General features: G+C 37.9%; 4 protein-coding genes and 2 non-coding genes across 6 annotated transcripts; 5 read left to right on the top strand and 1 right to left on the bottom strand.

Annotated features, from left to right (window-relative positions):
• Positions 1 to 483: 483 nt before the first annotated feature.
• LOC125069015 (thyroid adenoma-associated protein homolog) lies at positions 484 to 14,773 on the top strand. Its single transcript, XM_047678418.1, has 27 exons — positions 484 to 798; positions 1,087 to 1,261; positions 1,905 to 2,138; positions 2,933 to 3,194; positions 3,641 to 3,822; positions 4,109 to 4,308; positions 4,649 to 4,833; positions 5,432 to 5,622; positions 5,889 to 6,069; positions 6,359 to 6,514; positions 6,853 to 7,067; positions 7,363 to 7,477; positions 7,619 to 7,764; positions 8,594 to 8,758; positions 8,829 to 8,960; positions 9,040 to 9,115; positions 9,474 to 9,655; positions 10,157 to 10,298; positions 10,414 to 10,656; positions 10,748 to 10,900; positions 11,017 to 11,142; positions 11,223 to 11,326; positions 11,404 to 11,488; positions 12,175 to 12,347; positions 12,650 to 13,416; positions 14,021 to 14,256; positions 14,429 to 14,773. The coding sequence occupies exons 1-27, from the start codon at positions 696 to 698 to the stop codon at positions 14,699 to 14,701; spliced, it is 5,202 nt and encodes a 1,733-aa protein (XP_047534374.1). The 5' UTR covers positions 484 to 695; the 3' UTR covers positions 14,702 to 14,773.
• Positions 14,774 to 14,832: 59 nt separating this feature from the next.
• On the bottom strand, positions 14,833 to 18,724 carry LOC125068672 (poly(A) RNA polymerase, mitochondrial-like). The gene is made up of 6 exons (XM_047677945.1): positions 18,572 to 18,724; positions 18,325 to 18,500; positions 17,724 to 18,044; positions 17,064 to 17,192; positions 16,567 to 16,978; positions 14,833 to 16,328 (listed from the first exon to the last, which is right to left on the bottom strand). The coding sequence occupies exons 1-6, from the start codon at positions 18,660 to 18,662 to the stop codon at positions 15,673 to 15,675; spliced, it is 1,785 nt and encodes a 594-aa protein (XP_047533901.1). The 5' UTR covers positions 18,663 to 18,724; the 3' UTR covers positions 14,833 to 15,672.
• Positions 18,725 to 19,149: 425 nt separating this feature from the next.
• Positions 19,150 to 20,165, top strand: LOC125068727 (ribosome-recycling factor, mitochondrial). The gene has a single exon (XM_047678023.1). The coding sequence runs from the start codon at positions 19,273 to 19,275 to the stop codon at positions 20,020 to 20,022; it is 750 nt and encodes a 249-aa protein (XP_047533979.1). The 5' UTR covers positions 19,150 to 19,272; the 3' UTR covers positions 20,023 to 20,165.
• A 1,114-nt stretch (positions 20,166 to 21,279) lies between these two features.
• LOC125069016 lies at positions 21,280 to 23,798 on the top strand. The gene is made up of 3 exons (XM_047678419.1): positions 21,280 to 21,798; positions 22,305 to 22,437; positions 23,743 to 23,798. Exons 1-3 carry the CDS (start codon positions 21,328 to 21,330, stop codon positions 23,796 to 23,798), a joined length of 660 nt encoding a protein of 219 aa, XP_047534375.1. The 5' UTR covers positions 21,280 to 21,327.
• Positions 23,483 to 23,555, top strand: Trnaf-gaa. Its single transcript has one exon. It is a non-coding gene; the product is annotated as a tRNA-Phe (tRNA).
• Positions 23,799 to 24,006: 208 nt separating the features above from the next.
• On the top strand, positions 24,007 to 24,078 carry Trnat-cgu. The gene has a single exon. It is a non-coding gene; the product is annotated as a tRNA-Thr (tRNA).
• Positions 24,079 to 26,155: the final 2,077 nt, after the last annotated feature.

Below are 26,155 nucleotides of genomic sequence, written 5' to 3' on the forward strand. Positions count from 1 at the left end.
TTCTGTGGAGTTTGGCCGGGTTCTTATTTTAAGATCCACGTATTTTAATCACTGGACTATCTTGACTCCAGCTTGACAGTAGTTAATCATAATTTGGAAATTGGGAAGAGAAAAAAGGGATTAAAACTATTACTTCTGATAAAAAAATCTATTGTATTTATTGTACTGTAATATGTATTTTACTTATTATTAATAAAATTACTAATAATTAATAATACATTTTTCTAGTATATTATTAATTATCATGAAGTTTACTTTAAAGCAGTGTAAAGTAGCTTTTAATCTGAATTATCATATAATTAGATTTAAGATGAAGTGGAGATTTATTGAATGGCTAGTGGGGATTATCTAGTATTTCAACTTTGCATGAACGTCAACTGTCCTGACACTGACTTATTTCTTTGTCAATGTCAAAGTCAATAGATGTACATGTTTATTTTAGGTTATACACAAAGTTTTCTACGTAAAATTTGAATGTCATATTGTAAATTAGCGCCGATTCCACTCGTGTTTACACTATTTTATATGTGGCATAATAGAAAAACTCTCATATGATCTTAAATTTCATTCATACACTTTTACTGTTCACTGATTGACTAAGATTCGCTTATGCATTAAGAGAGATTTTAAGAGAAAAAATAATGTTAAGCCGCTCATGTAGCATTAGATAAGCAGTACATATTCTGTAAATTAAGATGAATTCCAACAATCTTAGAATTCGTAGTAGTGATATTAAAACAAGAAACACCACTTGTTTCGATCCAGTGGTTATATCAGACTGTTTTAGAAAAATACTAAGTAAGTTATTTATAAAAGTGCTGCATCTACCCAGTAAAATATACTTTCCGATCTAGTGGTGCTTTAAACTTAAAATAATCTTCTAAAATTACGAGTCAAAAGTGCTTTCAAAAGTGCTTCTTTAAGTATATTTGAATTTTTCATTATTATCTTTATAAAAGATTGTAAACTTAAATTATTGTTGCTATTTGTTTGTGTCATTTATCAATCAGCAATAAAAATTTAGAAACAAACATCTGTTCCTAATAAATTAAAAATTTACATGAAATAATTCTTTTTTTATTTTAGATAAAAATGAAGTTTTTGATGAGTTTTTGGAGGCAAAATCTGAAAAGCAGATTTCAATAATAAAACAAATATTGTTCAGAATTAAAGACAACTGCACTTATGATACAGTACACTTTCTAGTTATTGTTTATTTAGAAGCTGATATTAAACACCCAGCAAAAAGCATGATATCAAGGTAAAAATAATAATGATTCATTTAACTTATAAAAAACAAAATTACTAATATAAATATATGCTTGTAATATAATTATAGTATATTTCTACTGCAGCCTCTTCTTATTCTACTTCGAGTATTACTCGAATTATAGGTAGATTTTCATTTCTCTAAGTTTACAAAACACTTTTATAAAGTAAATTTTGCTTGATGGTGTAGGGCTTAAACAAACCACCAAGCATGTGTCTTCGTAAGTATTAAATTAATATTAAATAAATATTGGACAACATCACATACATTTACTGTGTAAATACACATATGATCACAGTTCCCAAGGTTTTTGATGCATTGGGGATGTAAGGAATGGTTTAAAATATGGTACTACTATGGTACCAATGTCTACGGACATGGGTAACCCCTTACCATAAGGTGGCCTATATGCCCATCTCCTTAAAATTTATGTTACAAAAAAAAATTAAGTTGGTTTTTTTTTTGTTCGGCTGTTTTTTTCTTATGTTAACAAAGGAATCAACATTCTTATCTCATTACAAACCTTAGCAAACTTACAATCATAGATGTGAAATATGCTCTACTTTGCAGTTGTGAAATGATTGTCAACAAATGATTTATACATACTGCTTAATTGAGCAACATTTGTTTTCAGATATGTCACCAAAAACGATTTTATTCAGAAGGAATTTACAGAGCTTCTTACAAAAGAGCTGGATAATCTCATAAATAAACCATGCACAGATTATAATAGCTTTGTCCATGTGATTACTAAAGTGACAAGCTGCATAGAAAACTTCCCTTCTGGTGCAGCTGCAGTACAAAATTTAGAAATTAACCTTGCCGAGTATTTTAAAAATTGTTTATACTGTTGTATTTCTACATTAAGGTATGTTATTATTTCAATACTACGGAAATTCATACAAATAAAATCCTGTAAAACTATTGATTTACTCTGAGTCCTTAATATGTTTGGATCTAATTGCATTATGTTTAGATGTAATGGATCTCTATGGAATATAATTAACATTATAAATAAATATGTAGATTAAATTAATTAACATGTAACAAGTACATACAGGTAGCTTATTTAGTAATATTCATTAATATTATAAATGCGAAAGTAACTCTGTCATTCTGTACTGCTGTTAGCGCAAAACTACTAAAACAAATTTGATGAAATTTGACCCCATGCACAGGCTCTTTTTAATCCTAAAACCTACAAGTGGACTTCCCACCTCCAAAACACAGGCTAAAACTAGTATCAATATAAAAAACATTACAAATATAATAGAGAGAAGTAAATGATAGTTCTGACGTAACTCAGTGCTCTAAATTGTCCTCTTGTTATGGACAAAATTATTTCACTTGGTAGTTCTGAATTTATTTACCACATTATCAACTCCACTATTGTTTGCTGAATATATAATTTCATTGGCACTTACAATTATTACCTGGATTTAATTGACCTAAATTAACATAATTTATTGTTTAACCACCATTCACCAAGACTCCTTACATTGTGCAAAGTTTTGTCAAACTTTACCAATTTGCACACGTCAAATTCAAAGCCATACCATGCTGGTAATTTTCAGTATATATGTATTATCTATGCTGGTAATGCTGTATTATATTGAGTAAATAAATATCCGATTGCTACTCACTCACCTCTATTTTTTCTAGTGATGACAGCAAAGCTTTAGCGCCTACGGAGAAAAACGAAATATTTACTTTAGTTCATTCCACTCTAAGACTTTTATTGCACATAATACAAAAAATAAGAGAAGAGAAAACATCAAACTTAATCGCATTATTTGGAGACATAAGAATCAGCCTTAAGTACCTAATATGTGACGAAGACGCACCGATGGACACCAAATCAGTCTGTGGATTACTATACGTATCGATGCATGTTGTGGAAAACAATTCTGACTCTTGGATTGATGTAAGTTTTATGTTATAAAAAAAAAGCGCGAACAACTTTTACTTGAATATTGCATATCTTGGGAATTTTGGGATTGCCAGGCTATTTAAAATAACAAAAATATAATTTTTATTAATGTATAAAAGTAATAATCGTAAAATATGACTATAACAGAATTAAAAAGCCCTCGGAGTTTCTTTCGACGCCTCTTCTTAGATCCGAAGTGTTTATTTCCGGACCGGTTGTATATTTTTAACAATTAATAAGAAAGTGTAACGTTTACATATTGTATAAATCATTTTGACTTTGACTTAAAATGCGTGACTTAAGTGAATAAAAATAGAAAAGTATCGATACATCCGATTGATATACGACGACAAAATACAACCGTTTATATGCAACGAGAATTTTCAATGTGTGTATATTATAAAACAAAAAAAATTAATAATTAAATTATTTTATTAAAGATATTAGAATCGGGACATAACGATGACAATTTCAAAGATATTTTCTCCGACGAATCCGCCAAACTATGCATTTACTCTGCGCTAGTCACCGTGATACCCACAAATAAGTTAAAAGTGGAACTTCCCACCGGAGAACCGGCTATCATCAAAATCACCAAAAAAATACTGGAAATAGGCGAGAGGTTAGTATAATTTAATAATCTTTTACTCGATTGCAAAAAAATTTAAAAATTAAAATATGCGTAGCGTGTGTGTGTCCCTGAATGTCCATTACCAAGCGAAACCTTTCATTCTCATCACGGAGAGAGAACTCTCTCATTGTGTAAACTCCCCGTAAAGAGAGAAAGGTCTCACCTTCGCCACCGTGCCTCCGCCGAGTGCGTCGGATGCACGTCGAGCGATATTGAATCCGACGCACCAGGCGACGTCCACGGAGACGGAGCACGAGACTAGTCCCCCCGCACGCAGGCGCTCGTGGGACGCGGCCGTGAGCCTGGCCGTGTGCCGCGCGCTGGCGGCCGTGAGCGCGGGCGCGGGCGCGGCGCTGCTGGCGCTCGCGGTGCCGTGGCTGTGCGGCGCGCTGGAGGCGGGCGCCGACGCCGTGCAGCACGCCGCCGCGCTGGCGCTGCGCCGCCTCGTGCGCCGCGCCGACCTGCAGCGCCGCGACGGTAGGCCCCTGCTATCTCGCTGCTATCGCGCTGGCCTCCATCCGCTAGGGTTCCGATCGCTCGCATAGATCCGAATGGAAACGGAATAGGGTTTCGAACAGAACGGAACCTATATGCGAACCTATACCGAGCGAACTATTTGAGGTCGAACGTCAAAAAATCGGTATTTGCATTTTTCTGGAAACAGTCCCCGCTATCATAAAAGGGGGTAAAGAACAACTGGAGATTATACAATTTTTATTCATATACTTAGTTCTATGAATCATCATTCCGAAGTTATCACTAATCAATAATACTCGCTTCGTTCGATGTCGAACGGCAATCGTCACGCACGGTCCAGGCAACGAGGAGGTGCTGGACGCCCTGGTGGCGCAGCTGGGGGCGCTGGACAGGGAGCGCAAGAGCTTCTACGTGGGCGTGTGCGCGCTGGGCGCCGAGCTGGGCGCGGAGCGCGCGCTGCGGGCGGGCGCCGGCGTGCGCGCCGCGCTGCTGGCCGCGCTGCGCGCGCAGCCCGTGCAGGCCGCCGTGAGTCGCGCCGCTCATACGATACGCATGCGTCAATTCCTAAAACAGCCATGTGACGACCGTCCGTTTTTTGTCTGCAAAGACTATACACACGCACCGAAGAGAAGAACTTCCGGTGAGCCAGCGGACGCCGAGAGCCGAAGGAGGCGGTAGCCAACCCGAGCTCTAGATTGGGTCTTCCGTGCCGGTGTCAAATTCTAAATTTACGAGACGAGCACGTTGTGTTATTTTGTGTTAATTATCTATTTTGTATTTCTATTTATAATAAAAATGCACATTACGTTCCTGGTACTCTACATATGTATGTACATGTACTAGCAATATTAAAATAAATATGGAACAGACTAAGTTTAAAAAAGTATAAATAAATGTAACAACCTCGCTACAATGACAAAAGCGGCAGTTTTCGAGTGGCTCACTGATAGTTTTTCTTTACGCTGTGACTTCTGCATGTCTAAGCGATACTAGGAGCTCTAGTCTAAATCAATTGATGGCTTTTGATAAGAAGATTAACTAAAGTTTTTCTTGTCAGCTTTTTTCAGTAGTTTATAATCCTGCATTTCGCCAGTAGCCCTGCATTCGATGATCTATTTGATAGGCAACGACGGCTCTGGAGACGCTGCTCCAGAAGCATATCCAGTCAGCCAGTACCGATGTTATATTCGAGCAGTGGATAGAGCCGATCCTGAGTCACGTCAACGACGACGCCGTGGACTCCTCCGTCCTGAACATTCTAGAGAATCTACTCGTACTCGCTTTGAAACTTAACAGCGACCTCATGGACCATATGTAGGTACCATAAAAATAAATAGCGAATTCAAATAAATTTATTTATATCCCACCACTAAGCTAAAGTCGAGAAGCCATCAATATTTACTACCTTTACAAAATTTCTATAATATCATGCATCATGAGAATCATCCCTATATATATATATATATATATATATATATATATATATATACATTTCCAATGTAAAAAACAATGATAAAAAATCCTTAAAACTTTGACCAACTTAGATCAACTTTGATCCACTTACCGAAGTGCTCCCACAGCTTACCGCGCATTCAGTCGTCGCGTGCGCAGACCCGGAACCTGCTGGTGTGCGTGTCGGCTCTGCGGCGAGCGGGGGGGCTGCAGCGTGTGGGGGGCGTCCAGGAAGAGACAGAGGGGTGCTGGAAGGGGGTGCTTTCCTACGAGCTGCTAGAACAAGCAGCCGTGGACTGCAGCGAACAGGTGAGACTTCGCGTCAGTCTGCTAGTAGTTTTTAGCCGACCTTAATCACTACCCAATTTTGACTTTAGTATCGTTGTTGGTCGGTTAGGTAAAAAATAAAAATTGAGGCACATGCTTAAATACGAGTTAATGCGGTAGACCCCGTTCATCTCAAGGATCCCAATTAGATTTTTGCTCACATGGACCCCTTGTAGGCTGTCCGGGGAGTCAATGTAGACCAAGACCACTTTGGTGACCATTGTCATAGATAAACACGTGTTCAATGATATGTCTATATTTTTTCTTCCAGAACCGAATACTATGCATATCTCTCATTGTGGAGTCTCCGAAGTCAACAGAAATATTTACGAAGGACGAACTGGACCTCGTCCTCTGGTTCCTGCAGTTCAACATCAATGCTCAGCAGCCGCATTTTAGGCAACTACTGCTTTCCATTTTAAAAAGGGTAATTATACATTTATTATATATTTTTCCCGCTGAATTTCTTCTGCCGGTTCTTCTCAGGTCAGGGTATGTTCTTTTCTGAACCGGTAGTAGTGTTTAATTTAACAATCAATAAGTAAACGTAATGCTTCTATATTAAATAAATGAATTTCAGTTCAAGTTGATACATTTTTTTATTACTAGAGTCACAAGGGAAGGTTCCCGTCCACTTTGAAATAAAATCCAGGGTAGCCTATATCATTAAACATAAACTATCTTCAATCACAACGATGAAAGAAGGCAACGCAATAACCGTATTTTCCAAAAACATTCAATATAATTTTCGAATTTATTTTCCAGTTCATAAAGCGTCTAGAAAGCAGCTACGGTGCTCTGATACGTGAAAACGACCCTACAGGGGGAGACAATAAGAGTCAATATTACTTGACGTTCATCGATCGGCTGGAAGAACTCTGCTACGACAGCCTGCTGCAAGGCGCCAACTACAGCCGGCGGTACGTCGCGCTGCAACTGCTCGTGTGGACCGCCGGCCTCACCATGACCGGATACGTCCGGTTAGTCTTAGTCTTAGGCCTTAAAATAAGTTATGCAGACCCTAATCTTCAAAATCAGGGCTAGGGGATAATTATTAGTGAAGAGTCCCATGTAAGTCGGGTGGACCGGTGGATGAACGAGTCATTGCCCCAAGGTCACGGGTTCAAATCAATATTTTGATTTGCTAATTTTGTATTTATCGAGTATCTATTGTCTTGGCATTTTTATTCACCTACCCGGCCGCGTTCTACAAGATCAAAATCTTGTTACCAAGACGGCAACGAACTATTACTAATACTCAGGAAATATTTGTAGGAGATGGCAAGATCATCAAATAGAAACACTTCTGTATCACCTCGGGGACAGCTACGAGAACAACAAGGCGCTGGCGCTCGAGCTGCTGTGTCGGTGTCCCGTGGACATGATGAGGGTGAGGACATTTTGGTGATGATGGCTTATGTGTGCTCATATTTAGTTCCTTATAAATCTGGTTTTAATCGCGTTTTTAAACTGAAATAACTAGGTACAAATTAAATTTAAAAAGGTTTGAACTCTCTATATTATATTTCAGTCTAAAAAATACAGCACAAGTCTCGAGCTCAAAGACATCTTAGCGGAAGCTTCGTCCGTGAAGCCCACGGACTGCGTGACCGCCGTCTACAAGCTCAAGTTACTCAGGAGCGCGCTGCCTGAGAAGATCCTACCGGGGACTGACAGGTGAGCCAGAACTGAGTTATTTAATAAAGGCATATTATTCAACACGAGATGATACAGATGTGAAAAAAGCGTGGAGCTAATACTCTTTGATTTTCAGGTAGAATATAAATAACTGTATTTAACTAACATAATTTGGTATTTCAAATGTTGGAAAAATAATCCTTTTATGAGACTATACCTTTGTACCGTATTTTGTGTTTAAGTAACTGATAAGTATTTGGCTCAGAGTCCCTTTAAAAAAACCTTGTGACCATGCCTAATTCGGCATAAACATAAAGTGGCAGACTAACAGGGGGCGGAAGGGGTGGCTCACTCCGGGGCTCCATTCTTAGGGGGCCCCCAAATGTATTCGCGTTTCGCTGATCAAATCCTAACGAAGACTTTAAAAATGTGCTCAGTACCTAAATAATTTCATCAAGATCAAAACACTACACTCGACAGCCATCTTTACGTGGTACTAATATTCTTTTAACTTCGCTGAACGCGTCCAATACGCGGGGGGAATCCCCGTCTTTGTAGCGGGCACCCAGGAATCCCTGAACGAATAAAGTGTAAATAATTCTCTCTTGTACGCATACATTTACATTCTATTTACGTCGAAAAATAAACATTGGCATCATTTAATATAATATATTAAATTTCATTATGTTCATCTTTAATAGCTTATTAGTATGTACTAAGGGATCGCGAACGGATAACACTTTTTTCAAATTAACATAAAAACTTATTTATATGTACACATGTAAACTGAATTAAAAGCTTGTCAAACTACATGAACGCAACTTCGTTCCGACCGGTGTCCCACGGCACATCTACTGCTACTTTCCAGTCACACAGCCAACAACGTGAAACTGTCCCTGCTCACCACCCTGCTGGACGAGCTGGAGGGGCAGCTGGGCGAGTGCGAGCGCAGCCTCGTGCTGGGCGCGCGGCGGGCGCCCATGTACGGCGTGCTGCACTGCATCGCGCTCGGCGTGCAGGCCGTCAGCCCCTAGTGAGTAGCGCGCCGTATCTTTCGTCTCGCTCGCTCGCCGCCAGAGTCACGGATTGTTTCGCTGTGGCAGCGGCGTCCGGGAGGCGTGGGCGCGCAGCGTGCGGCGCGTGCTGAGCGCGTGCGTGCGCGTGTGCGCGACTGTGCGCGCCGTGCTCACGTGCGCCGCGCCCGAGGGCCACCTGCCCACCGCGGGACACATGGGGTGACTACGCCATACGCCGACTCTCAACTCTCACTCAAAAGCATAAAGTATCGAGTCAAATATCGTCGTCCTTTTGCAGGCACATTCCACTCGAAGATGGCCACGAGGTGACGGCGCAGATGGTCCTGCTCTGTGCGTGGAGATCGATCAAAGAGGTGTCTGTCGTTGTAATTTAAGAGAAAATTATATAAATATGTATAACGGCCCTTATGTATCCAAAACGTGTATATCTGACCTTGCTATAATTCAAACCGAGACTTTTTTTTAATATTATATTAATAATATTCCTTAACAAATATTAACAGATCCAATTCGCGTTTTCAAATATTTTGAAATTTGTTTTAATTGAAATGATGCCGACATACTAAATATGTATATAATTTAATATGTTGTTTTATGTATGTTTACAAAAAAGGTTTCCTGTCAATGTTAATCAAAACTTATTTGTTTGAATCTCATTAATGGTTATTACAATTAGTATAACATAGTAATTAAAAATAATGAATACCGCAGGTGTCTCTAATCCTTAGTACGTTAGTAACCCAAGCGTTAACCCACGATGAGTTCAAACCCGCGACCCTCCGTTCGACACTCGTGCGTCAGGTGGGAGAGATGTTCACAACCCTGCTCACCGAGACCAAGCATAGGGGGGCCTTCGAACAAGTGTATGTCGGCTTTACGAGGATGTTAACGAGGTATGTATGTAGATATTGGATTGGCAAAAATATATTGTACAATTTTATTTATACAGCCTTATCCAATCACATTTGACGTGATGTCATTGGTCGAAATCCCGAATTATAAACATGTTATGATATTATTATTTTTTACACGTGACATTGGCCGAATAGTTTGCGCTCGAATAGTATAGGTACACGCCAGAAAAGTTTCTTTCATTTGATCGTGTTTAACGCAGAATGGCTCGAATTATCGACTATCAAGGCCTTTTTGATCTGCTTGATCTGCTTGATTTTGGCTTTGCGTAGAGATGTTTGATCACTCTGCTTCTTTTACCGCAGTTTTCACGGGGAATGTTCTGAGGAATTATTTGGATTAATCCTAAAGCAGATGTGCCGAATTTCACCATCGACACCACCTAAATGTCCGAAAATCCACAAACGCGATTTTTAAGGCATTTTCAGCCTCGCAGCTTCCTGCTCGTTTTCCAACTGTAGCATTAAAAAAAATGGTTTCAGCTTATGGCGAAGTCGGAATCCCGAATTTAATTCGTTGCCCAAACTGTGGCTGGAGGAGTTGCTGTCGTCCATCGAGAGCGGAGACCCCGACCGGAGACTGTGCTCCACCCGTCGCAGTGCGGGGCTGCCCTTCATGATACAGGTACGGGCCGCAGCCATCGGCCGATCCCCTGCGAGAGCGGTCGCCGGAGGTGACGTCGGACGGCGTCGTAAAGTATTCGGGTCCCTACGCCGACACACCAGCCGATCGATTGCAGGCGCTGGTGATAACGGAGCTCCAGGTGCACGGCAACCCCGGCGGCTTCGAGGCGTGTACGGGCCGCCTGCTGCGCCTGGCGGGCGCCGGCGCCGACGACGCGGCCGCCGCGCGCACGCGCTGCCACGCGCTCAACGTGCTGCGCGCGCTGCTGCGCGACCGCGGCCTCACGGAGCGCGGCGCGCCCTGCGCGGCCGACGCGCTGCTGCTGGCGCTGCGGGGCTTCGAGCGCCGCACGTGGCTCGTGAGTGTCGCCTCCCGCTCCTCTACGCTTGTTCGTACCCACTTGCGAGGAGTCGTGGGTGGTCGTGATCGCTGTATTTCGATATCTTCAGGAGCGCAATTCGGCCACGTTGCTGTTCAGCGCACTGATGGTGCGCATATTTGGGGTTCAACGCAACAAAGACTCGGAGAATTTGTGCGTGCGGAACCGGATGACCGGGCGGATATTCTTCCTAAAATATCCGAAACTTTATGATTTCATGCTCGTGAGTAAATTAAACGTTCGCTATTGCTAGTTTTATATCCGTGGAGGGCCTACGTGTTCGTCTTTCTCCTTAACAACATTACGTTTCTCGTGAAGCAAACGATTCTTTTTTTGCAGGAAAAGCTAAAAGAAGCCCACGACGACAACGAAGAAAGTTTGCTGCGTCCATCTCTATACCCAATTCTGCTCCTGCTGGCCAGACTATACCCCTCCTCGCTCGAAGGGACCGTCTCCAACCTGAAGGTAACCCGATAATAGCGGAAGCGATAGAACTCGATTATCTCAAAACCGACAAAAGCACCCGCACTAACAGTCCCGTGTAGTTGACAGCGTTCGTCCCGCTGGTGCGCGCGTGCGCGCGCAGCGCCGTGCTGACCGCGCGCCGCCTGGCCGCGCGCGCCGCGCCCGCGCTCGCGGAGCCCGAGCGGTGAGTGGGGGGGGGGCCTTTGTTTTAATTTTATTTCCATCGAATCGAATTCCTAATCAGATTGGAAATATTTTTAGATATATCCCCCATATCGAGGAGATGTACGAATCGCTGAGCGATATGAAAATCAAAAGGAACTACTGCCACGGAATATTGCTACAGGTGAGCCTGATGCTGAGCGAGCGACAAGTTTAAGTCGGTTATTTCGGTATGAACGTTACTTTAAAGATTTTCGAATGAACCAACCGTCTTCTATACTTTGGGTAGGTATAGGAGGAGGAAAGAAAAGGTGAACTAATAATACCAAATTTCCGACTTCGCAAAGTTAATGCAGTCTTCCTGAGACTGTATTCGTTCCTATAATAAGGTTCCACAACTAGTTTTAACTTGGCCCATTAAAAAATTTTAAGGCTCATGCCAATAAAACATTAATAGATATACCATGAGTTCTGACGAGACTGACTGTTGTCGTGAACAAGACATTCGTAGATAATGTCGAAATATCGAGCTCTACCAAATAAAAATATAAAACATGGTAAATATCCCATTTTAAATACTGTTAGTAATCAAAATAACCATGTTAATTTAAAATCTTATATTAAAAGATATGGCATATTACTCTATACTCTGTAATTAAAAGAAAAAGAATACCTACTGAGTTTCTTGCCGGTTCTTCTTGATTGATTCTACTTTTCGAACCGGTAGTAGCTTTCCATTTAATACGACACTGTAACGTGCCGATTCCAAAGCTTGAATGCTTTTATGAGCCTAAATAAATAAAGAATGTTTGATTTTGATAAATATAATCCAATATACGAAGAGCAAATTATAGTTTTAATAACTTCCAGCTGATAAAACTGTTGGAAGCGAAACCAGACAAGCTCGCAATAGACAAGTCCAAGACCCGCTTGCTGCAGCTCGTGGAGCAGTCGAGTTGGATCCTCCGACAAAGTGTAGGAGGTCTGGCCTGCTACCCTATAGCCGACGAGTATATTAAGATGATTAATATTCTTATATGGAGGTGAGAGCTTGGTTATTTGTATCAACAATAAATCTTTTACCAATTCAAGTTTCAAGGATGAATGAATCAGATGCTAGGAATATATTTTTTTTATAGACGCATTTATTGATATGTTTATTCTGGTGGTCGATTATTTGACAGACAGAAATAACCTCATCCACTAGCATTCAGCGTTTGTAAGTCGGCCGTCAATACCTCTACTAATAATAAGTAGTCAATACGAAAGACCTTTCTTTGTCTATACTTCGAAAAGATATCTACAACTTTATATAAGATTTCATTAAAGGTACACGTTGTTCCAGATTCGACGGATTAATTGAAGAAGATTTTATTAACAAAATCCAAATCACTTTGAATAACCTTATTTTCAAAGGAACCGGAAGCAAAAAAGAGATAAACCCTGGGAGAGAGTTGTGTTTAGCTAACGCTGCGTACTTACGGCTCATCATTTCACACAGATATGAGAAAAACAATGATATTCGTCAGTTCGTCTATAAATGTCTCGCACACAAGTGCTACGAAGTTACATTAACTGCTTTAAACTATCTCCTAATACTTTACGGAGTTTTCGAAGTTGAAAATAGTTTGCAGGAACATTTACGTGAAATATGCAGCGGATTGGAAATGTTCGAAAGCGACTCATCATACACGGAAAGCTTATGTCGAATTTTAAAATCTAGCAAATACTTGGAGTGCACCCAAAAGTGCTTGAAACTATTGACTCTGAAACGTGACACGGCAAAGATTATAATACAAGCAAAAATGGACCGAGACGACGGCATTTCGGACGACTTTGTCATTGATAAACTTCTCTACTACATTGAAAACGAACATGAGAATTTAATGCATTTCTACCTAGGCAACTTGTGTAACTTCCTATGCGCCAAAATGGCGGCCGGTGACGTCAACGAGTCAAAGCTCGTGAAAGCGATGAATGTGATCTTCTCGTGCAGCCTGCCTCACAACAACGACGAAACGAGGACGGTGGTCGTAGAATTTCTAGAGAACAGTCTGAAAATGTTTCCGTTGCTGGATATTCATTTGAAAAGTCTCAGTGAAGAGGAGAAATGTAAGTCTAAATGTTATATTTTTAGGAACATTTATATGCATAGTCTATGTTTATTCTGGCGTCAGATATAGCTAAATTATAATGAACCCCTAAAAATATTTGATGATTCGGTAGTGACGAAAGGTTTTTATGGTATATATGTAAAGCCAAAAAATATCGCTATATTGAAATACCCTAAACAATAAATCGTGCTAATCAAAAATTTGACGATTATTTTGAGTGCTATTTTTTATCTGACTGTTAGAAAAAGTTACCTAGGAATTTTCCTCGTTGGGGGGTATCTTTAAACTTATTTTGGAATATTAGGAATTCTCAAGAATAGAATGCGTAGAAGTATAAACAAACTTGTGAAAAGTGATAAAATTATGTTTATTTATTTGCGCAATAACATTTCGGTGCCATTAAATTAGTATATATTAAAATCACACAGAAAGCAGTAGAAGTGATAAACTAAATACTCCGACTAATGCAGACAGTAGCTCTACTTTATCGGCGATTTCTGACTTCTCGTCGACAATCAGTCGTCCAGGGCGAGGGTCCCCCTCGAACGGCACACCGCCTCGCCTAAATCTTAGATACACATATGTATACATTGGCGCCGCAGTCTCGGTGCTGACGGCGTGGTGGGGCTGCGCCGCCGCGGCGCTGCACGACGACGAGGAGGCGCTGCGCGCGCGCGCGGCGGCTGCGCTGGCGCCGGCGGCCCCCGCGCGCGCCCCCGTGGCGCCGCTGGCCGCGCGGGCGGCGCTGCGCGCGTGCGCCGACGTGCGGCGGCTGGCGGCGCTGGCGCTGCTGGACTGGAAGGCCGAGGTGTGCGCCAGCGATGCGCTCGATGAGCAGGTGAGTCGCGGCCGGTCGAGTTCTCGATTTGAAATATCCGATTCGCCAAATGTTTACCCGTGTTCAATTACTCTGTGCAGGACCGCCTGGTTAAACAGTACCATCTAAAAGTAGTCACTCTGTAATTGTGTTTCGATTTCGAAGCGACTGTATTTGTGTCCTTCATTTTCAGACTCGAGTGTTCGATCAAAACGAGAGGTACAATATTTATCTCGAAGAAACTTTTTGGTCGCGCGATTGTGCGCGGAAAATAAAAGAAATATGCGACGAGAAAAACCTCTGCGAATACATATATGACCTCATAAATGTGAACAATTATAGAGAGACGTTCGAAAACCTCTGTGGCGACAATTTAATTATGTTCGAAAAGTCAATTCGAGGTTACGAAGGAGAAATCAACCCTAAAGTGAAGATTTTCGTCGATACGTTAGAGACTACTCAATGAGAGCCTCGTACCATTTTTGTAAATATTTCATACGTTCTATTTAATAATGAATCAATTATTTTGCATTTTAATGCATACAACGTCATCTTTGACGGGGTATTTTAACATAAATAAAATAATTTGATAATAAAAGAATTTTATTTACAAATAAACGATTTTAAAATAAACATTAGTTTTAACTTCGCTTCATTTTCACCAACAATCTTCAAAAACATATTTCCAAACACATCTTATCATAAAGTGGTAGAGGACGGGGCACTTGTTTCGGTTTCGCCATTCCTATGGCGTGCACAAAATTATCGAATACTGTATAAAGAATACAAGACCTCAATAAACGTATCTACTAAAGAAAGATCTCTTCTCTTGATGAGATAGCTTGAAGCTTATTCCACTGCTAAACAACTTACTAGTACACATGGATTTGACACGCCATCTGAGATCAAGTTGGACCATATAATCGGAGAATAGAATGAACCGTGCATTTTGGTCAATTTGTCTGAAATCTACAGAAACGAGCCTAACATACATTTAGTCATAATCTAGAAATTATAAACTTAGGTATCAACACCAGGAACATGGACCAGTTGTGTCCGGGAATAAGCTACTTATGACTTCTTTTTCTAATATCAAATTTAGAAACCGAGTCCAATAACTACTCTATAAAACACTTATATATAAAGTACAATGTTTTAGGAAAACTATGGAAATAAAATATTAACGCCATCTTTAGGAAAACATTAAAAAAATAACACAAAAAAACTCTTTTGCAATGAGGTCTCCAATTGTCTATGGGAAAATAGTGTTGAACAGTCATTAATAGCATGTAAAACTTCTATAAGTAATAAGTATGGTCTCTACTATAACTTTTTAACCAAAAAAAAAAAACAAATAAAACCTTAGTCAATGAAATTGTTGATCTTATATATGCTTTTAATTGTTTACTAAATCACACCCTATAGTTACACAAAACATCAAATTATTTTATCTCTTCTTATTCTGTACACCGCACTTGCAGTTTGATTATTTTTAAACTTTATCTTCCCACTCTTTTGTTCCTTACTCATTTCACTCTTCATCTCTTTCACACTCGTGTCCACCTCTTTATCAGTCTTGACGAATTTTTGCATTTTCGATCGTATGCCTTCCACCGAAGGCTCGTTATCATTATCAGTGAATAAGTCTTTCATGGATACTAACCTATGAGAATTCCCTACGCGCAATAACTTCTTCAAACCTCTAGAGGACTTCTTCTCTATGAGTCCTAGAATGCCCCAGTCGTCTGATTTCTTGCCGTCGAGGCAGGACTCCAGGTGCCAGGCTGCGTTCCTCACTTCCAGGCGTAACCTCTCGCACTCCTCGTAGCTGACGTTCCTGCTGACGTTCAACGATTGCTCCAAGGGATTTACTATGTACAGAGGGAGGGAGTTAGGCTTCCTGATAGGTTTACCCTCGTTGATCGAAATCGCTTTCTCCTGGAAGTCGAATTGCGAGTAGAATTCAAAGAATTTGAACAGTAATGTCTGCAGATCGTCGTCGTTCTGTTCGTACGAATCCGCGGGCAGTTTGTTCAGATCGCGTAGGAACGTGCAGTTGACATTCTCCTCGGCTATTCGAATGTCTTCTTTCCCTGTAATCGTATAAAAATAAATCATATACGGTTTGTGTAAAATTTTAGTATAATTATTTTTTGGTAGAAAGACAATAATTTTCTATGTACGTAGTTTCATTCCGGTATCGATGGGTAGCGCTACTTTTATTATTAATGTTTCTTAATCGCGCATATAAGACTTTTCTAACTATCTCTGAGAAGGCTAACAGACAATAAGTAAAATAAAATAATTCAAGTCAGTATAAGGTCCACCCACCCGCCTCACTGACGAGTCGGTTCAGCGAGGGCAGCAGGCCGGTGCGCTGCAGGAAAAACAGCACCATGAGCGTCAGCGGGAAATTGGTGAGCCAGCGGCCCGGGTGCGGCTGCGTGAGGCCGGTGGCCGCCGCCCAGCGCCGCACCAGCACCGCCAGCGCCCGCGAGCGCGCGCACAGCTCGCCCAGCTGCCACAGCAGCTCTGACATGTGCACGGCGGCCGAGTTGTTGTAGCACAGGTCGCAGTGCAGGCCCGCGTACTCGTGCGCGTACTTCACGATGGGCACACGCGCGTTGAGGATGCGCGTGAGGCGCGCCACGCCCGCCACGCGCAGCTCCAGCAGCGCGCCCGCCAGCTCCAGCTGCCGCGCGCTGCGCTTCTCCTGGAACACCAGGCGCCGCGACGCCGCGCCCTGCCGCCGCCGCGTGAGTCGGGGCTCATCGAGAGAGGAATTGTGAATTGAACTCGGGAGCCGACTCGCTTCCGAGCTGCCTTACCATTTCCTCCGTTATTGAGTTGATCAGGACGAGGTCCAGGTCGCAGCCCATCCTTCCGAAGCCATTGACAGAGGAACCGAAGGGCTGAATTTTGACATTTGTGTAGAGGCTGTTGAATATCATCTCCAACTGTAATCGAGTTAAAATGATATTTGTATTCACATTCCAAAAAAAAATCTAATTAAATGTCAAAAGTTGTCAGAGATAACACAAACTTTTAAATCTTCATTATAGAAATTCCATTTAATTTAAAGCTGCCTCAACAGGAGACAAATATGAGTATAACTTAAGTTTTTATTCCAATCACTCTATTTACCTTAAAATCTTTCAAACAAGCAATTTATTTTAACAGCAGTTCAATCTTGCTTTCAACCATACCCACTTTTATTTAGTTTTAGTTTTGCCGTAAAACTACTGTTAAATATTTTTATCTACACTACATGACATAGAAAACTTTAATCAATTGTTATTTTCTTAATTGTGCACAATGCAAATGAGTTATAGTAATAACTAACATTGTATATATGTACACTATTGTACAATAAATATCTTATGTGGGTAAACTTGGCATCAATAAGATGTCTAGAGTGATTGTTGGGCACTGATACCAACATTACAAAACAAAATCGCATTCTGCCACCTATAAATGTTATACACTACCTGTCTTGCAACAATATATCGGAGTCTTATGCTCAAGTCATTTAATGTTGTCCTTTCATACAGTAACTGTATTTGATCTGATACAGTTTCACAATTTAATATATCCTCCAATAACACATCCTCATTACAAATCTCAGTTCCATTCTTTACAGCGAGCTTTTTCCCAGTGTCTGCAAATTTTTCTTTATTACCCACAGCGGCTCTGAACCAAAGAAAAGGTGATTGCACTGATATAACGTCATGGTCTTTGTTATGGGAACTACAAGATTTCAACACATCTTTAAGATTGTCTTCTGAAGCAAATTCAATAACCATAAAATGCTGAAATTTAAATAATTTAATATTATTTACATACACATTAAGCCTAGATAGATATCAAAATAAAAATAATAATAGAATAAAAATAAATAAATTGCTTAACCAATATAAAAATATTTCAATTCAGCAGCGGATTCAGAATATAAAATAAGATGTTTTTAGCTTTTTTAATGGTTTATTTGCTGAACCTTATCCTCAGCAGGTCAAGTCCAGAAGACAATCCCGGATCCGCCACTGACATAATACAAGTAAGGTCTTCGTTACGTATAGAGATGCAAGCTACCTCTCCTCCGGTATTTTTGTAATGATGAATGTCTTTTATTGACGCATATTTAGAGCAGTAGCCGTAGAGTTCATTGAAGGATGAATCGGAATTAACCTGAACGACAACACTACGCATTGCTTCCGCTCTTCTTTGAGCGACTACTTCATCAAACGTTATAAACTTTTTAGGGACATCTGAAAGTTAAACATAACCTATAAATTTTGTTTGTGATATGATTGTATAATTACTTACAAGGTTAATTTACCGGAGTTTTTTCTAAGGAATACATATTTACAAAATGTATTATTAAACGGTTTTCTAAAAATACATTTACTTGTCTGTAATAACACAGACATTTTTAAACAAATAAAATATTACAATCCTGAAGAGCTAAACATGTCATTTGTCATTTTGACAATCTCAGTCGTTCTCGTTACTGACATGTGACAAATATGACTTCCTAGTTTAGAGTGTCTTTAATAAAGTACTATTCAAAAATAATTTATATACAGACATAATGTCACATCATTTTTACAGGCTTTTATTTATAAATTCGAGTATAGCATTTAACGTTAACGGTGAATTTATTGATAGGTTAATTCAATTTATCCACTATATTTGAAACTGTTACCCTATTACCTAATTTGTAAACTACTAATAATAAAAATGATTGTATTTTATTATTTGCTAATTTTTAGTACATCTCCTTAAATTTATTTGTAAAATGATAGCCATGAATTTATTTAATTTTTAAATATAATTATATATAATAAACAGCTAAACGAAAAGAAACTAACACCTAGGTTAAGATTTTGGAAGCAAAAACCAAACGTGGAACGTAACTTATAGAATAAAGCGGGGGGCCGGGGTCTCGAATAAAGTAATTAAAGTATGTATTTATAGTTCCAGCTTGAATTGAATAGTTTTACGAATTAATACCATTTGTAACGTATTCACATTATCAAAATGGGCACACGATTATTGAGTAAAATCATTGTTCCAATATTTTTTAACACAAGAATATTACCTAACCTTACACGAGAGAGCAAAAAAGTTGTTTACACCGGAACAAATTGTACAATCACAAGAAACTATGCTAAAGGAAAGGATAGAGGAAAAGACAAGAAAGATAAAAGTAAAATTGAGATAAATCCTACGATGATGTCAGAATTAGTAGCTGTTGATAAACTAAAAGGTAGATGTCAAAATGCTATTGAGAAAATGAAGGAGGATTTTGCAAAAAACCTTTCTCTGAGGTCAACGACAGGAGCCATAGATACATTGCCAATTAAGTATGATGGTAAAGACTACGAACTTCAAGAATTAGCTCAAATAGTTAGGAAAAACCCTAAAACTCTTGTTATCAACTTTTCATCATTTCCTCAAGTTATACCGGACGTTTTAAAAGCAATACACAACTCTGGACTTAATTTAAATCCACAGCAGGATGGAACTACATTGTATGTGCCTGTTCCTAAAGTGACAAAGGAACATAGAGAAGTCCTAGCAAAAAGTGCGAAAAGTCTGTACATTAAATGTAGAGATGCTGTTAAGGACATTCAAAATGACTATATCAAGAAGAACAAGAAACAAACCACCGTATCTGAAGACTTAATTTTCAGTGTAAATAAGCAAATAACGGCACTGTGTGATGAATACCTTGTCGAAGCAAAAAAAATTTATGAAACCAAACATAATGAATTGCTTGGCAAATAAATATGTTTGTTTGAGTCAGATTATATATATTTAAGGTTTTTTATAGATCATATGTAGATAAATAGATTTTTTCTATCTTTAAAGTTTAAGATTGCTTATAATAAATAAAACTATTAAGTGTTAAAATTGTTACATAATATTTTAATCAAAATTAAATAAGTTACAAAACAATAATGGTAGTATTTGTAAATCCTAATAACATATAAACAGTACCTATGTGCTGTTTTACTTTTTATCGCTATGTTATTCTTATTAAAAACAGGTTGGCCTTAACTTAAAATATGTAACACTAGTTATCGTAATGCATCTTTGTTCTCATTTTAGGGGTTGGTCATCAGTTATTAGGCATAAAAAGTCTAAGCAAGCTTGAAATCCAAGGAAGGTCCTTATAATATCATCAAATTTGATTCAGTGATTTGCCATGAAAGAGTAACAGACAGACAGAGTTACTTTCTTAAGTACAATATTAGTACAGTATAGTAGTAGTAGTAGATATTTTATTCAATTAAATAAATATGTAAATTGTCCTAATATACCAAGTAAAATTAATTTCTTTGTCTGGTCATGCATGAGGCATGTATTTATAAGAAGTGATTTTTCCTTTATGGAAGAGCCATTTGGAGTTATACACTCAAAAAATTGTATTTGGCAGACTTTCAGCTGCTGCCTGTTTCTTAACCCTCATTAGTAATGAGTTTGATAAAATGTTATATGATATTTTCTGAACAACTTGGGAGATTGAGGAATCGTCAGTACTATTGCTACAGTATTGATAATTCTTCAATATATAATCTATAAAGGATGTCAGTGGTGTCCTCACAACGACTTCGGGATGAGATGCGGTAACTATTTTCTATTAACAAAGAAAATCACAAGACATACTTCGAGTAAATTAAAAGTATGTCACTTACATTTAGCAGACATATTTATAATATTAGCAGTTTCACACATATACTCAAAGCTATTCAATTTTCATTTAAATATTTATACTCCAAACCAGTTTATGTATATAGATTTATAGAACTTGGTTTGAAGCCTATGCTTCAAATTTTAAATTTTATTTTCTCCTTTAAGTCTATATTACAGTATATAATTATATTACGCAATGCCGTTAAATATAATTATTTGACTTTAGGCTGTATAAATTTGAGTTTTGCTTACACAGAATAGCTTTTATGAAACCACAACGTCACTTTTGAATACTGTTGTCAAAATTTAATATGTCATAACAATAAGAACGCGCTAGGTTCAATTAGTTTGTTATTGTAACATATTTTGTTACTATATGAGATTTTGCCCAATAAAATGGATGGCTCTAATAATAAACGTAGTAAAGCTTATGGTAGAGTAATGCCACGAGTGTATAATGTCCTCGGACACCAGTCGCGTCCAAATTTAAAGACGAATTCGAATGTTACGCGCCACGAAAACTCATCATCTTTGCTTAATGGCGCGAAACCAAGTTCTTCAAATTTTTTTTCGGGTTCTTATAGGGAATTGCCTTTCGTACTACAGGATTATGAACCTGAGACGCCTCCTAATAAACCTCGCAGGTTAAAATATGTCGCGAAACCAAAAAAAACATTAAAATCATTAGATACAGCTAAATCACCTATCATGAATAAAAAGTTACGCCAGATTAGTGATAAAGTGCCTTGCATAAGTGTTCGGAACTCAGCTCCATGTGTAACACAACCTGACCAGGTCAGCTGGTCAGATTATCACGTTCGTCAGTGTTATTCCAGCAGGTCACATACAAGACTAAAAGATATCAAGGTAAGTTAATGGAAACGTATATTTTCATCCAATTTATCAACTGGCATATTTTACGCTATTAACTAGTTTCCGCCCGTAGCTATGCCCGCGTGTGAGTGAGGTGTGCAGGTGTTATTACATTTTTCCTACATGTAGAGTATAAACATGCGCGATATATAATTTTAAATTAGATATTTAAAAAAATATGCCTAACCTTAGTTGCTTCCTTTTGTGTATTATACAATTATTAGTAGGGCAGATACCTATATGAATGGTATTAAATGATAAGCATCCAAGACGCTTATCATTTAATTCATTCATATAGGGAGTAAGGGAGAAATGGGTAATGTAACAAATACCTGCCATTATTTTTTGTTCGACCACTCAATTTTCATCTTGAAATACTACACTAAATCCTGATGAACTAAATCACAATTTAATTTTGATTTATAAAATAAATAATTACATATTTACATTTATATGTCACCTTGAAATTTATTTTCCATAACATTACATTGATTTCACAGGATGAAATAGAAGCATTTCAAAAAGGTCAGAAGTTAAAGCAGTTTCGCAGCAACCTCTACAAGAAATGTGGTGTTGTTTTAGATGATGCGGGTGCGGTGGCTGAAGACAAGGCTGTCCAGGTCGAAGAGCCGGGTAATGCATATGCATATTTTTAAGTTCATTATATAATTCTTAATATAAATCTTTATTATAAAATATAAATATAAGAGTTGTATAAAACACATAGGCTTCCGTTTTTAAAGGATAAAGGGATTAGTATTTATCAATTCGCTTAATTATACATCATGCTAAAATGTTTAATTAGAATTAAAATTACCAATTTGTCACGAAAAGACATATGAGCTCCTTAGATATTAATTTCATAAATCTAAGTAAATATTATACCAAATTTATATTAATGGTCTTTTCACAATCAAACAGCACTGTGGTACTGCTATTTGTACCTGTGAGCTATTCTCTAAAACAAACTGGAAGCTCGAATTAGAACTCTGTCGAGATATGCCAGAAAGTATTATGCTATATGTAATAATAATATTCAAATAATTATTATAAAAGAAGTGTATCAAAGCATTGCCATAATTGATATTTGAAAATTTAACGATTTATTAATACTGTGAACTTAATAAAGCGCCCTCTATGACAAAATAATCTATTTAGAATGATTGCTGTTTTAGTATTCGCAGAGCTTGATAGGTGGCGTTGGTAATAACTTAACTGATTTTCTTTTATTTCAATTATTTATTTACTAACAACTTACATCAAAACATTAATAAAAAAAACATTTAAATAGCTAAATGTAGTGATTAACTAAAAGTAAACACATGGATATTATACTACAACATACATCAGTTCCCTTTATGAAGGAGGCTAGCTAGTAGAAGAAATTGTTTCGGAACATAATTATACTATATAATTTTATAAAGATTTATTTAGTTATTTTGCATTAGTTACATTGTCATTAACATACAATAGCAATTATTATTTAATAATTCCACAGAGATAGTATAAACAGTTTTCCTTGCATTATAGAAAACATTTTTTATGCTGTTCTGGTCCAAATTTCATAATTATTTTTTACAGAACATGAATGAGCTTTGATTTATTTGTAATGAAAAACAGTATGTAAATTTTCCATTCAACTGTTATATGTTGCGATATTTTGAATACATATTCATCGGCCGAAATAGCTCAGTTGGGAGAGCGTTAGACTGAAGATCTAAAGGTCCCTGGTTCGATCCCGGGTTTCGGCAAATCTTTTGTATTAAATTTATGAATTTTTGGGTATAATTTTTTTTTATATTTATAAAAGTAACGGCTGGTTTCTTAGTTCACACTTACACTTAGATTTACACACGTATATATATGAAATGAATGAAAAAAAACTTGTGCATATTAATTGGCTTTCAGCTATTTGTAATTTCTTTTATTTTCTTCCAGATAATACATTAGGAGATATAAGGTATGGGGATCTTATTATTAACTATGAATTGTAATTAAAAATTAAACAAAGTAAAATGTTAAAAAAAAATTTTAATGAGTTTTAAGAATTGATTATTAATTATAAAGCGTCGTAATCATTCCTGGAATTAATATAATTGGTCGTAAACAAATAATAATTATAATTGTAATTAAATTGTAAAGTTTCATATTAAATACAGTCCACTGTTTAATATCAACGACTATTTGGCGATGTCCCTCATCGCCTCTTTAGCTCAGTGGTAGAGCACTGGTCTCGTAAACCAGGGGTCGTGAGTTCAATCCTCACAGGAGGCATCATATATATTTTATCGTTAAATTCGTTTTCCTTCGTTATATAATAAACATTTATATATTTTCTGTAAATAGGATAATTATTACATAAAATGTTATTTTTTTAACTTTTATTATTGATTGATTGATTTTTTTAGGAGTTGGGAAAATGTTCAGGTGGTTTTTCCTACATGTTTTATAACATAGAAGATCTACATATTAATACACCCAAAAGTAACATTATTTATAGATAAAGAAGAAAACTTAAATCAAATATCTCGCCAAATATATCAATTTACTTTTATTTGTCAGTCCTGGTGTTTGAACCCATGACCTGGGGAACTGCGGTATCATTATTAACTAATCACAAGTCCAAAGAGGCAGACAGATATACTATACATAACAGTTAATTAGGTCAAATCAAATCGTATCAGTACATCTCACGCAATTCACACGAAAGGGACTCACTATCAGGTGCCCGGTACTATCAGCTGCGTTGAATAAAAATAATATTTACGATAGGCATACGTAGGGTAGGCTGGGTTCTGTAAAATATTAAAACATAAGCTAATTACGAGATAAACATGAGTACATATAAATAGTTAGTCAATTTATTTTTATATCTTAAGTATTTTAAATCGTAATCTTTTCAATTTCCGAGCTTAGTGATCAACGTGTCGCGAAACATATGGCCTCTTCCAGCTGGTTCCAGATTATTCCTCCAATTTTCTCAATATCGTATCTGTCTTGTTACCTCTCTAACTCGTTGACTTTTTACCATCCTTGGTTGCCACTCCGTTATAATTTTTGTCCTTTGTCATACGTGATACCACAAATCGTTAGGACCCAATATAATAATGATAGTTTACATTCAACACATAAGTACTTTTTGCTTGCTCTGTTTTTCCAGATATGTAATTGCAGAACATGGTTCTAGATTCGAATACTGTGTCGGGTAAAAAAACTTGAATGTTTTTATGTCAAGAAATTCTCAATAGCAGCTCAGTGATTAAGTTAACAGTGTTGCTGCTGAACTTCGGATAACACGTATCTGTTCCTGCGTTTAATCTTTCACTGGTTCGGGATATCGTCGTATATACACCTGTGTACTAAAATATCACCGGAGTTGGCTAGTATTTGCAATTTATTGATTTCGTTTTATTTAATATCTATACTGTAAAATTCAAATTTTCGGCTACGGTGTGTCATAAATGAAACCCCTTAAACGTCAATTCCAATGAATTATTGTAAAATTGCCCTTATTTTTAAACCAAACACGAGTTATTATGATCGCCAGTGCGCTGAGCTGACGGCTGTCGGCTACCGTACCCTGCGTACGGTCCCGTTATCGCGCCGCTACTTCCCACGCCCGATCCTGTGTGTTTACTCAGGTTCAGGTTAAACGACCGGGTGCAAGTTTGTTTTGTGGATGTTTTACTTATTATTACAAGGAGCTATGTGGCAAGATTGTGGGTTTCTTTGTTCCTGTTTTTTATTGATAACATTTTCGTGTAACGCTAAAAGTAAAGTGACTAAATATAGGTAATACAACGGTAATATTATCGTAACTATTACAACTTCGCAAAGGTAAAGGAACTTTAGATATTAAAGTAAAGCAACAATAGCAATTACAAAATCTCTGTAGTGTGGAAAGTCGCGTCTTACACTTAATAATAAAATTACAGTGTTTTGCGCGTCCATCGTAATCGAATTGCGAAGTGTAATAGGCAGTATTAATCTACCCAAAATTTTTAAAACGTATACTATACTATATATATTCTAAAGTTACTACAACACTTACACTCACACACACGCACACACACGCACGCATTCAAGCACGCACGCATGCACGCACGCACGCACACGCACACACACACACACACGCACACACACACACACACACGCACGCACACACACACACACACACACACACACACAGCCGCCATCAACCTTGGAAAATAAGATGTTACATCCCTTGTTTCTGTAGTTACTCAACTTTCAACCCGTAAAACAATAACACAAAATATTTCTGTTTGCCAGTAGAATATGTTATGAATGCACTTAACCAGGCGAGCTCAACTTTTAGATTAAAGAACAAAAA

Source organism: Vanessa atalanta, chromosome 14 (assembly GCF_905147765.1).
Source record: "Vanessa atalanta chromosome 14, ilVanAtal1.2, whole genome shotgun sequence".
NCBI lineage: Eukaryota > Metazoa > Arthropoda > Insecta > Lepidoptera > Nymphalidae > Vanessa > Vanessa atalanta.